Genomic DNA, 12,840 nt, shown 5'->3' on the forward strand with positions numbered 1-12,840 from the left:
CCTTTGTATAGAGCTTCGTGCTCAAGATCAATCATTTAGTATACTCTACTATTAGTTACGAATTGCATTATTGTCATTACTTTAAGTCCTTGCTTGACGCCTAGTTATAAACCACCTCGAGAGCCTAGAGCACTTCCACGTGATCTAGACGGCAAACTTCGTAACATATATTATGTTATATTATTCAATTAAATAGTTACTGTAAAGGAGTGTTTTTTATCTATGACCAGTACCTAGTGTTCTATTCATTCTATTGTCGAGTTCCGAGATTACATATAAGACTTACCATACCATACCTGCGAGACTATTTATTTGTGACCACCTTCTCGGAAGAGGATGGAGTATGCTGTGAGGTGCATCTTACCATGTATGTATATATGTATGTTGCTCATCATTACACACATTTATAAATCTTAGGAAAGAAAACAAACTAGAAAAGGTAGAAAGAAATGGATGGATTTACTTGCTATTACCCCGCTTCTTCTTACAGTCAGTCAGTCAGTCAGTCAGTCAGTCAGCGGAGTTGGTTTGGTTAATGTTATATTATTGTTGGAATTGCTGATGAAGGACCACGCTCACCACCCCACTTTGTAAGCGTAACTTACCATTTATCTATCTATCTAGGTAGGTATCTATCTACTGGTGACAGTATAGTATCACCAACATCACATAAGATTTTACTCTTTTTAGATGATTTTAATTTTTAATTTTTGGGAAATGATACTGTAATGAGAATGATAGATTAATTGAGGCTTTTTCTTTCCCCTTTTTAGATTGTTTCTTAAAATGTTGTGTTCTTCCCAAAGAAATGATGGGTGCTTCCTCTGACTCGCCGTCTGCATTGTGGATTGCGGGTGCAATGATATATGTATGTATGAGTAAATGTTGTGAAGCATTCATTTCGGGCCTTCCTTGCTCGGGCTGACTATCGTGGAGCACGAGCCTTATCAATGCTTTGTGTTATCTATCTGTGTTTTATGTTTATACTTTTGTTCTCTTTGGGATGTAGATATCTAAATGTCTGAGAATGTGATGTTGATGCAGCGCTTAGAGCTGGAGGGAGGAATATGGATTGAATATCATTGCCCGAGGAAAAGAAGCGTTTGGTGCGGGATGTATCTTTGTAGATAAGAGCTGAACATAGTACTAGTACTGATGGGCTTGGAACCGTTAGTTATGTTCCAGCTATCGCGGTTAGATAATGATATGATTGGATCATCTCGGATGTTTTGTTAGTTATTCAGCACTGTTTGTGATGAGCCAGGAAACAGCCTTTCGATAATCTGATCCATCATTAGAGTATTTTGAGGAGTAATAAAAACTTGGATCTTTCTTGCGCCAATCCTATCAATATCACATGTATATTTAGGCTTCCGTCAATTGGAACCCTAGCATCATCATGATGATGTATGGCTTTCAATGATGAGATGGAATGGTAAGGAAAAGACGGATGATGGTAGGTTAATTGGATAAATCCCAAAACATATCTCTGTGCTTATGGTTGCACAACATTCGATACTATCATCCACACATTTCTTTGGAAAAGCTGTGCCTCTCCTCAGCACAACATGCTCAATAACGTAACGAACTATTTATAGTTCATCATATGTAAAATCTATTCAACAGCCACAAGCTGTGCTTTGAGCGAGGTAAGCAACGGAAGGGTTGCAGTATCTGACCCGCAGCAGGGCGTAGTAGATGACGATTAATGTGCGTTATAATAAGGAAAGGAAATGGGTAGAGCCAGCCCTATTAGGTAGATTATATTAGTATTAATGAAAAAGGATTCAAATATCAAAAGTTCTGACAATAAATGACAAGGATGTAGAAGTTGTTGAACGTTTGGATTTAAGGATATTTAGGCGGGACCTAGCTTGGTCTGTGTCCGGCTAGTACCAGAAGCTAAATTAGTGTAGGGTAGGTGCATCGATAAGCGGATAGGAAGAAATTGAAAGGAGGGGGAAGATTTACCATGTTTCTAGTGCATGCAAAGAAAATTTCTTCTACATTACTGGTAATATCTACCGCTCTTTCAGCATTCTGCCATCCAGCACGACACGACGTAAACCAGAACAACGGAACGGAAAGGTTAGTTGCGGAACGTGAAACGTTGGACATAAGAGGCAAGGAAGGGAGGGTGCGTGATTTGTGTGAAAGAGGCTAGTAAGCAGAGGACTTTGGGGGAATGCATGGGATTGAGGGCGTGGATTGGTATATTTGTTAATGTTACTGAGGTAGTGCATACGTACTACGGTATATGTATATGCAAGAAGGGTTAAACGGCGACTAAGAAAATTTCTGGGAAATACCTTGGTATATGTGGTGACAAACGGGAGTTTCGGACTGAGCAATTACCGTGCTGGGCTGAGACATACATCTCTACATACCGCGCCGCAGGATCAGGAGTGTGATAACGATTACGAAAGTGTTGGAGCGTTGGAACGAGGAATCAGCCTGGGAGGCTGAGGGATTAAGTTAGCCTTGTGGATTTCTACAAGGCTGTTATCTTCACGTTTTGTGGATCGAACGTTCCTTCGAGCAGATATAGGTCGCGACATTATATCATGCATTACATACGGTTATTCAAACAGCCTCGTCTGCCGCCCGTTTCATCGTCCACTTCCTCCTCTTCTCCTCGAGTATTATCTGCGAAGATTACTATTACAACAGATTTGGGGGAATCGTTCTTAATGTCCGATGTTAAAATACGTGCGGATATAGAGGTTGATGGGGTTAGTGTTGGGATTGGGAAAGAATATATATGGAAGGGGACAAATGGGATGAGGAGTTTGGAGGTTCAGATACCTGTACGAGTCCTGCGTGAAGGGGGTTGGTGGACGACGATGATTGTACGGCCTGCGGGGGTCATGTATGGAGTGGATTCTTTTGAGGATGTTTTGAGGTATGATGACAGGACTGAAGGCGGGGTTGCAAAAGTCAGAAGTAGGGCAATTGACCTGAAAACTGGGGCAACTATGTCAGATGGTATGGCTGAACGAGTTTTCAATACTGGGTTTGGAATGGAGGAGGAAATCCGTATTTGGGAAGAAACGGGAGACAGTATTGCGAGACATATTTGTAGGTTTTCTCAGGTTGCAGGTAGGTGGATTGTATTCTTTTAGAAACTAATGCTTTTATGATGTAGGGGATGCGGGTTTAGTGCTCTCATCATATCTATCATCTCTTCGCAATTCTTCTAAACCTGTAGGCTCTCTTCCTACTTTAGAAAAGTTTCTGAGCACGCAACAGGATATCAATATCCTTGAATTAGGAGCAGGATGTGGAATCGTGGGTATCACACTCGCGAAGCTCTTTTATGATAAAATTAATAAGATCTTGCTCACTGATCTCCCTGAAGCCTCGGAGATACTGGAGAAGAACATTTCTACAATGGCTTCAAAGTCAGATGTCTCGCTCCGTTGTTCTTGCTCTCATCAAGTTCTTGATTGGTCAATGCCACTTTCAGGGGATGTAAGGGGCGAGAGGTGGGAGTTGGTGGTGGTAGCGGATTGTACATATAATCCTGATGTAGTACCAGATTTAGTGCAGACACTGACGAAATTGAGGGATGGAAACAAGGAGATGTTGATTTTGTTGGCAATGAAGGTGAGACATGATAGTGAGATGGTGTTTTTTGAGCTCATGGAGAAGGAGGAGTTTGGGGTTGTGGAGAGGTGCAAGGTGCCTTTGAAAATGGTGGGCGAGGAAGGGCAGGAGATTGAGATTTTTGTTTTTAGGTGAAATAAAATGGTTTTTTTATGGATTAGGCTTGACGAGTGTTTAACGTTGGTTTTTCTTCTACTATGATCTCCCTGAAGCCGGTCGAGTGATAGCTGAGCCCAATTGCTCATTTGATGACCACATTTTTCTGCGATTCTTATTTTAGTTTTAGTAGTGAAAGAAGAATGAACAAATGAATATGCGAACAAGAGAAAGAAGATAACAAAATTAACAAAGAAAATTTGTATGGGCAGAATAGCTTCTTTGACACTAGAAAGAAATGAATCGAGTGAAGCTTTAGCAAATGAATTGTTCACCACCATATACCTAACAATGTCCTTCTCATCTCCTTTTATAAAATGATGAAAACGCCCAACTCGACTTTTTTCTATCCTTACTAACACCAAACCCCTTTACAACAAACATCACCCTAACCACCCCTTCATAAAACTAAATCCACAATATTATCCACCCCAACCCATTACCCGCTCCTCCAATCCCGAAAAATGAACTCCCTCACCCTCACCCTCATCATAGCAGCAATCTGCATCGCAATCCCCATACTCATCCTTATCGCCTGGCTCTGCGGCTGGCACAATCCTTCGCAACAGCATAAAGACGTGTTGATGAGGCAGATGGGTGGTTCGAGGTGACCGAGTGATAGGAATAGAGGGTTTAGAGCCCCTCAGCAATTGGAGAGACAGTATGGGGTTTGAGTTTAGGGGTTTGGGGATGTCTTTGGGGGAATGACTTTTGGGCTGGTCCTGGTAGGGTTTTGATGGTTTGGGGATGGAGGGTTGTGTGGGCGGGATTGAATGAGAAGAAAAGAAATTGAATTCGAGTTTGTTGGGTTTGTGATGGGGGTATGTTTGAGATGTGGAGATTCTAAGATGTGAAGATGTAAGATGTTAAGGATTGTTATTGTGATTATCATTGCTAAGTATCTATTTCTGAGAACTAGATACAAAGCCTTCATCAGATAGATTGAGGATTAATATTGCTATTAGTGGGTCGTCTACTGTATGTTCTAGTCAATAATTAGTGGTGAGTGTTATCTTGCCATCGATTTGTACCGTCTTAATTGTTTCACTGGTAAGATTGATATCTGATTTCAAGTATACAAAGTTGGGGATTTAATATTTATATCCTCAAATTAGCTGATGTAGGGTTTTTTTTTGCATAGCATCTAATTATCATTAGGTAGCAGTTTTGAAGATTAATGTTAGTAGGTCTTTCTTGTTTGGCGAGTTCTTTAGGTGTAGTCCCATGGGCATTCCTCCTAAATGACGTTATCAAGCTACTTATGGCTAAATGGGATTTGAAGAATAAACAGACTTCAAAATCCCATTTAAGCATATGGAGGTACTGAATCTATAGCCAGAATATCACTGGTGGTCCATTTCCTCTTCATTATCCTCGATTTCAAACAATGCATATATATTCTTTTTTTAATAAATCAATATCAGATTCAATATGCTAGGCTATGGATGAGTTTAACTAGGCAATATTCATACGTAAGTACTATCAATATCAGATAATAAATCGTTATATAAATTACTTACTTACAATTGGGTGGCAATGATCGTCGAGAAGTCTTTTACTCTGAATTTTGAGGTTGATATTGAGGATAGTTATTTAGTAACCTCGATTGCAAGACTTCAATGCTTCAATAAGTGTAAGAAACTCTCATTAACAATATCTCATGATTCTCCTATATTTCATGAAGATCAAAGTACGTAAAGATACTATCAATGCCATGCATCTATCCGAGAAAGCAGGCTAACTAAACGAAACTGTTGTGTGGTTGGTCTGACGTCAAACCTTGATGAGAGAAAAATGGAGAATACGCATTAGCTACAGTAATGACTAAGCATGTTGTGCATTTTGATTGGAAGCTTCGAACTCTCGTATAGATTCGTATTCTCGCAAATCTACTTGGCGAGACTCAGCAGGAGTGCAAGGGCGAGCTGGTAACGTACTCGACTAACCTTAAAGCAAAAGGCTTGCTGCGATAAGATCCAGTATATAACTCTTCCTTTTCCTTTTTATTCTGGTTTGATAATGATTAAGCATATAAATTTTATATTGATTCTTTGATTCCACGTACAGACTTTTCATTCCCAGACCCGGTCGCGCACCGTATCACTCGGAATCACCCCTCCGCAGAAACATCGATGAAAGGAGCTGCATCTAGGCATCGACGGCGACGATATTTTTTAGGAACTCGAGAACACATCACTTGATAGATCATCTTACTTTGAATCATCCAAGCCATCAGTATTTTCTTCAAATACCGTGCGCATGTATTCATAATATTCATTTCAATTCTACATTCTTTCTTTGTTATTTGATTCTTGGCTACAGTCACCTTAAAAAAAGCTTGCAACACCTGATATCTTTCTTCATGTCAGCTCAAATATGAAATAGTGGCAACATGGATGAACAGAAGTTTAGTACAGATAGGTCACCGGCGACGCAGAGTGATGGAGATGCGGCGACGAAAAGTAATAGCAATGAGGTTAAGGTTGATGAACAATATTCAAGTAAAGCACAAAACAGGACGTCGTTTAAAGATTTTATGGTAATAAGTCATCATATTACTTACCATGGTTACACAAAACTAATAACTTTGGTAGAGAATTTTTTCATACTCGACTTCGGGCGATAAGTTTGTCCTGGTAATTGCGTGTATCGCACAGATTGGAACTGGAGTCGTATGTTCGTTTACTACCCATATTGGAGGATGCATGGCTGATGTTTGGATAGACTTTACCGCTTATGAACATTGTCTTTGGTAAATATCGTCCTTTTATCACAGTCTGAGAGCTATACATTAATGACCATGATAGGGAAACTTGTGGGCAACTTTTCAGACTATTTTTTACCTGGCACAACTACCACCAAGGCTGAATTCACCAGTACTATCAACAGACTTACGTTCGTAAATCATTTTCATCCTGTCTATTACAATCATGCCTCAAACAATCTATGGTTCATTTTCTACTATCCCAGTAGCATAAAGTTCTTGGAAGGTGCAAGTGCCTAGAGTTCTAATAGTCCACTCTGAAGTCTATATTCAACATGAAAAGTTTCAGTGTTCCCTGAATGTTGATGTATTAAACGGACTCAATACACTAGATGCTTCCAATGTATCAAATAGATTCAGTTTGTAGTAGGGGCTCAACAACCAAGAGCTTCTCATTCTCAGATTGCTGTCTTGACTATTAAAAGTACAGGATGTGCTCAAGTCAGCTAGGATCTATGAATATTGGAACTCTAAATGGCGATGAGCATCAAGTAAATGTACAATCTAACTAACTGTCTGAAGATTATTCGTTACTTACCTGTTCATTGCAAGATGGGCTTTAAGTTACATCTCGATGTTCACATTTCGGCTGGTTGGCCTTCGAATCTCTGCAAAATTACGACTCAATTACTTGAAGGCTTTATTCAGCTTACCAGTTGGCGTCCTTGACACTCTACCTAGTGGACAAGCCTCAAATACAATCACGACCACTGCAAATATATTGCAAGTTGGCATTTCAGAGAAACTGGGAACCATTTTACAGTATTTTGCACTGCTGATCACAGCAGTCATTATCGCATTCACCTACAGCTGGGCGTTAACTTTGGTGACCAGCTCAGTTCTTGTATTTATTTCGTTGATCTATGGTTAGTATCTTATCTTTTCTAAATATATGCCTTCTGTATACTTTTCATTTTCCTTTCCTACACACTACTGATATGCCGATCATAGGAAGCGTTATTCCAGTTGTCATGAAAATGACAAAAGATGTCGAGCATGCCGACGAGAAAGCCTCTGGAATAGCAGGTGAAGTTCTTGGGTCAATACGAATGATTGTAGCGTGTGGTGCCGAGAGTCGAATTGCGAAGAAGTATGCAGGATGGGTTGAAGAATCTCGTAGACGAACACTGAAAAAGAGTCCTTGGATCGGTGTTCAATTCGCACCACGTATGTGTTTCCAGTAAAAATTTGTTCTAATTCACCTGCTAATAGTGTTCTAGTCATGTTTGCTATCTATGCGTAAGTCGATGTTTCTCTAGTCTGTTTTGACTATGATAAGTGTAGATTTTGCTACTAATTTCTTCTATCCATATGCCCTAACGTTAAACTGACTTCCTACCCTAGTACTATGGCATTGTGCTTTTGGTTTGGATTTAGGCTCTTTTCGGAGGGTCATCTAGAGAATGTCGGAACTATTTTGATTGTACTGATGTCTGTGGTGATGATCGCGATGGCAGTGAGTCAAACAGCTGCGCCCATAATTGCTGCTGGTAGAGCAGCGAGCGCGGCTACAGACTTTTTTGCAGTAATAGACACACCTAGACCCGATACTAGTGGCCTGGAAGAGCCAGAGGTATCAGCCCGTGAAGATATTACCCTGGAATCCGTCACTTTTGCCTATCCTAGCAGACCTCATGTTAAGGTTCTCAATGACTTGTCGATGAGGTTTGAATCTGGTAAGATTACAGCTATCGTGGGAGCATCTGGGTCGGGCAAGAGTACAATCGTAGGTTAGTTTATCTTTTTGATTTTTAGATACAGTTTTTTATTTTTCATTTGTTATAAGACAGGCCTCATATGAGCATGTTTCGTATAGGTGTATCTTACAAAAATATGTCTCACATATATGTTTTACAAACATATACCTGATGTAGGCAAATCTCACACGAACAATCATTAACTCCCAGCACTAGGCCTCTTGGAAAGATGGTATAATCTAGAGGAACAAGGAATAATAATTCCCTCAAGCGTTATGAAAGACAAGAAAAAAGATAAAGAAGATCAGTCAAGAACGCCTGAAGAATACGACGAAAAGCAGGATCCAGTGGCTGTCTCCGGTATTATATCATGTGGAAACCACGAGTTGCGATCCCTCGACCTCAAATGGTGGCGAACACAGATTGGTCTTGTCCAACAAGAGCCATTCATATTCAACGATACAATAGCCAAGAACGTCGAATACGGCTTGATTGGTTCACAATGGGAACACGAAAATGCGGACATGAAGAGGAAGCTTGTCATAGAGGCTTGTAAGGAAGCTTTTGCTGATGAGTACATCACTAAGCTGCCAATGGGATATGATACTCAAGTTGGTGATGCCGGTATTAAGTTGAGCGGTGGGCAGAGACAAAGGCTAGCCATCGCTAGGAGTATCATAAAACGACCGAAGATTTTGATTTTAGATGAAGCCACCAGCGCAATTGACGTAAGAGGGGAGCAGATCGTTCAGGCAGCCTTAGATAAAGTTAGCGAGGGTAGAACAACGATCACGATAGCTCATAGACTTTCAACAATCAAAAAGGCCGATAAGATTGTGGTTTTGAAGAAGGGAAAACTCGTCGAGGAAGGAACTCATGAGAGATTACTTTCTAATCCAGACGGCGCATACAGTGCTCTCGTCAACGCCCAGCAATTGTCTCTGGGAGAAGTTTACCAAGATGAATCAGACCTGGTGGAAACAATGGATCCCTTGATACGCGAAATGAGTGTAGCGGAGAAGGAGAAGGAAGAAAAGAAAGCAGTGGCATACAAAGCTAAGGGTCTCTCCACTAGTCTGGGACTTTTCCTCTACGAGCAACGCTCCCGGTGGCACTGGTACCTCATACTCTTGGCAGGCGCTGTAGCTGCTGGCGCCGCCTATCCGCTTCAAGCCTATCTTTTCGCAAAAATCATTTCAGTATTTTCGTTAACTGGATCCAAACTCAAGGCTGCTACAGAGCACTACGCATTGATGTTCTTCATTCTTGGTTTAGGGGCTGGGGTGGCCTGGTTTGTTATGGGCTATTCCTCGACTATCATATCCGGTCACATCACTTCCACATACCGTCAAGAGTATTTTGAGAGCATTTTGCAAAAGCCAATTGCCTTCTTTGACGCAGAGGAAAACTCTAGTGGTGAGCTTACAGGTCGTGTCGCCAATGATCCGACACAGTTACAACAACTGCTCGGCATCAACATGGCCATGGTTCTCACAGCACTCTGTAACATCGCTGGCTGCGTAATCATTGCCTTCGTCTTCGGCTGGAAGCTAACTTGCGTGGTGGCATTTGTTGCCCTTCCTATAATGATTTGTAGCAGCTTTTACCGCATTCGTTACGAGATTCAGTTCGAAAAGATGAACCAAGCAGTATTTGCAGAGAGTTCTAAATTCGCGGCTGAAGCAATTTCTGCATTTAGAACCGTTACCTCCTTGACGTTAGAGGACTTGATTTGTAGCCGTTACGATGAACTGTTAACGTGGCACGTGAAGGGCCATGCTAAGAAAAGCAGATATTCATCAATTGTCTTTGCCGCCAGCGAGAGTTTGGGATTAGGCTGTATGGCTTTAGCATTTGTAAGTTTCTCTTTTCAGCTCAGGATGCCCAGGCGCCAGTTTCAATGCTGGAAACCCCCGATTCAACATAAACTAACATGAATAATCTTCCAGTGGTATGGTGGTACCCTCCTTGCTTCAAGAGAATACGGGTCTATCAATTTTTTTGTGGTCTATATTGCTATAATAAACGGTGCTGAGAGCGCTGGAAGTCTTTTGAGTTTTGGTCCTAGTTAGTGTCCTGATATGACCGCCCCTTTCTCTTTGTCACTGATATTGCAATAGACATAGCACAAGCAACAGCAGCATCAAACAGAATATTGAGCTTTAGAGTACCGGCGAGCGTAGCTGGCAAATCGGCATCGAAAATGCAGAATGTAGAGGGCGGGGTCAAGATAGAACTGAAAGATGTTTGGTTTAAGTACCCTACTCGAGACGTCCCAATATTTACTGGTTTGAATATTACGGTAAGTCAATATTTTGTGTCTTTTGACAACGATGCTAACCATTATAGATTAAGAAAGGTCAATTTGCTGCTTTGGTTGGACCTTCAGGCTGTGGAAAAACATCGATCGGTAATTTCGCATTTGTCAATTTAAAGAGATAATGTACTAAAGAGAATAATAGTTGGTCTGCTTGAAAGATTTTATGATATCCAGAAAGGCAAGATACTCTGCAACGACACGGATATTTCTGAGATTAGTATCCATGAATACCGGAAGATGATCTCGCTTGTAGCGCAGGAGCCTACTTTGTTTGAAGGTACAATCAAAGAGAATATCTATTTGGGCATAGACGAGTCGACTCCGGACGAAACTCTTCACCGAGTCTGTCGTGATGCTGAAATTCACGACTTTATCATGTCTCTCCCTGATGGCTACAGTACCAACGTCGGCACCAAGGGAATCGCTCTGTCAGGAGGGCAAAAACAACGAATATCGATAGCTCGTGCGCTCATCCGCAATCCCAAGATCCTCCTTCTTGATGAGGCTACATCAAGCCTAGATTCCGAAAGCGAGAAACTGGTACAAGCAGCATTTGAAAGAGCGGCAACTGGTAGAACAATGGTTGTGGTAGCCCATCGACTGGCTACAGTGCAGAATGCAGATGTGATATTTGTGCTGGGGGAAGGAAGTGTGTTAGAGGTAGGAGATCATGCGGCATTATTGAGGAAGAAAGGCATTTATTATCAAATGGTAAGTCTTGAAACATTCCCTAGACCAGGCCCAACGGTAAAGGCTTTATTGTACTTACATTTCCCAGTGTCAATCTCAAGCACTCGACCGATAGGCGAGTGGGACGCGGGGAGTAAAATATTTAACTCGACTCATTTACATTAGGGGTATCAGTTCCTAAATATACAATTGGGTAAAGGGCGAACAAATTCCACTTAGACCCTGTACGACAACAATGTGTACTTCTAGAATTCTCTCACATATTCATCAACCTATGAGCTGGCATTTTGAGCTCGGCAAGGTTACAATGCATATCTTGTGCATTGTGTGCATAAACTGACACGTATATGTAGATCATAGCTATTTTCATGCTTTCTCATAGGACAAGTTTTTGAAGGGTATTCTTTTGTACCGCACAGAGTAGCTGATATTATGATACCAGTATTGGGAGGTGATTTTTGTTTGATTGGTGTTGAAATTGAGTGGTAAGTAGATAAGCGAGAAGGTAATTTAGGACTTAGAATTTTGAAGACTGAAGGCCAAAAATACAGTGGCACGCCGAGTTGTCCTCTGTAAGCTTGACCCACGTTATCCACTATTAATATAGGTACCGTGCACTCCGTAACTGCACGAAGGAGGAGCTCTGAGTTGCCCAAGAATATGGTGGGGAGGCAGGAGAGGTGATTGCCACATCTGGTAGGTGATGCATTGCTGGCGCCGGGAAGAAATAACGGGGTTCCAACATTCATTGGGGAAGTGATGGGTGATGGGTGACGGGTGATGGGAGATGGGAGATATGAAGATTGATTGATTGATTGATTGATGGGATCTGGTGGATAGACATGTTCAGCTTGGATCGGACAAATGCGACTTAATTTGTAGACAAGAAGCAAGTCATCATCTTCAATACCCCATCCAATCACACAAGGCTGCTTCTCATGTAAGGCGAAAAAAGTTTTAGATGAGACTCATGGAGAGGCTCTGATATTCACCGCTCTCACACGTGAATATCTGCAAATCATCGGGGATTTTCTAATTTTTTGGAGGGGATCCATGGGAATGGAAACCCACCGACAGCACTGTAACTCAAAGAGGACAAACTTAATATCAAGAAACGAGAGACAGACTCCATATCAAAAAGACAGCGTAGGAATACTTATCGTAGAGTTTTCTTTCGACCAGTCTTCTTTACTTTTTTTCCGACTGTTCACTTCTCTTTTGTGTTTACAACGACGAGAACGAGAACGAGGACGACGAGGAAGACGACGACGACGACGACGACAGCAACGATTTATGAAAACAAACAATTAAACAAAACAATCAAACAATCAACAAACAAACAAACAAACAATCATTCAATCGATCAATCAATTGTTCAATTGTTCAATCGATTTTCTTCTCTTCTTTTCCTTTCAACGTTGACTTGACAACCACGAAATTCAATCAAAAGATCTCGTATCGAAGCTCCAAACTCAGCTGAACGAAAGAAAAATCATTCAGTGATCAAAATTAGTTGTGGCGTTCATTCAAGGATTATCCAGTGGGCACAAATAGCGTTGGAACTACTAAACATCACTAAAAGCAAACTCGAGATTCGCTTGCTGCCC

At 41.3% G+C, this 12,840-nt stretch overlaps 5 protein-coding genes across 5 annotated transcripts; 4 read left to right on the forward strand and 1 right to left on the reverse strand.

Annotated features, from left to right (window-relative positions):
• Positions 1-811: 811 nt before the first annotated feature.
• SS1G_04753 (predicted protein) lies at positions 812-1,138 on the forward strand (the record flags this gene model as incomplete). The annotated part of the gene is made up of 2 exons (XM_001594895.1): positions 812-868; positions 1,052-1,138. 2 exons carry the CDS (start codon positions 812-814, stop codon positions 1,136-1,138), a joined length of 144 nt encoding a protein of 47 aa, XP_001594945.1.
• A 1,552-nt stretch (positions 1,139-2,690) lies between these two features.
• SS1G_04754 (hypothetical protein) lies at positions 2,691-3,741 on the forward strand (the record flags this gene model as incomplete). The annotated part of the gene is made up of 2 exons (XM_001594896.1): positions 2,691-3,078; positions 3,146-3,741. 2 exons carry the CDS (start codon positions 2,691-2,693, stop codon positions 3,739-3,741), a joined length of 984 nt encoding a protein of 327 aa, XP_001594946.1.
• Positions 3,742-4,184: 443 nt separating this feature from the next.
• Positions 4,185-4,334, reverse strand: SS1G_04755 (predicted protein; the record flags this gene model as incomplete). Its single annotated transcript, XM_001594897.1, has 1 exon — positions 4,185-4,334. The coding sequence occupies one exon, from the start codon at positions 4,332-4,334 to the stop codon at positions 4,185-4,187; it is 150 nt and encodes a 49-aa protein (XP_001594947.1).
• Positions 4,335-6,154: 1,820 nt separating this feature from the next.
• SS1G_04756 (hypothetical protein) lies at positions 6,155-10,665 on the forward strand (the record flags this gene model as incomplete). The annotated part of the gene is made up of 12 exons (XM_001594898.1): positions 6,155-6,301; positions 6,357-6,434; positions 6,487-6,514; positions 6,570-6,657; positions 7,049-7,392; positions 7,478-7,693; positions 7,747-7,765; positions 7,871-8,256; positions 8,440-10,079; positions 10,173-10,290; positions 10,350-10,525; positions 10,573-10,665. 12 exons carry the CDS (start codon positions 6,155-6,157, stop codon positions 10,663-10,665), a joined length of 3,333 nt encoding a protein of 1,110 aa, XP_001594948.1.
• A 253-nt stretch (positions 10,666-10,918) lies between these two features.
• On the forward strand, positions 10,919-11,880 carry SS1G_04757 (hypothetical protein; the record flags this gene model as incomplete). The annotated part of the gene is made up of 3 exons (XM_001594899.1): positions 10,919-11,254; positions 11,594-11,718; positions 11,841-11,880. The coding sequence occupies 3 exons, from the start codon at positions 10,919-10,921 to the stop codon at positions 11,878-11,880; spliced, it is 501 nt and encodes a 166-aa protein (XP_001594949.1).
• Between the last annotated feature and the right edge of the window lie 960 nt (positions 11,881-12,840).

The sequence above is a fragment of the Sclerotinia sclerotiorum genome, genomic scaffold, assembly GCF_000146945.2.
Source record: "Sclerotinia sclerotiorum 1980 UF-70 scaffold_5 genomic scaffold, whole genome shotgun sequence".
NCBI lineage: Eukaryota > Fungi > Ascomycota > Leotiomycetes > Helotiales > Sclerotiniaceae > Sclerotinia > Sclerotinia sclerotiorum.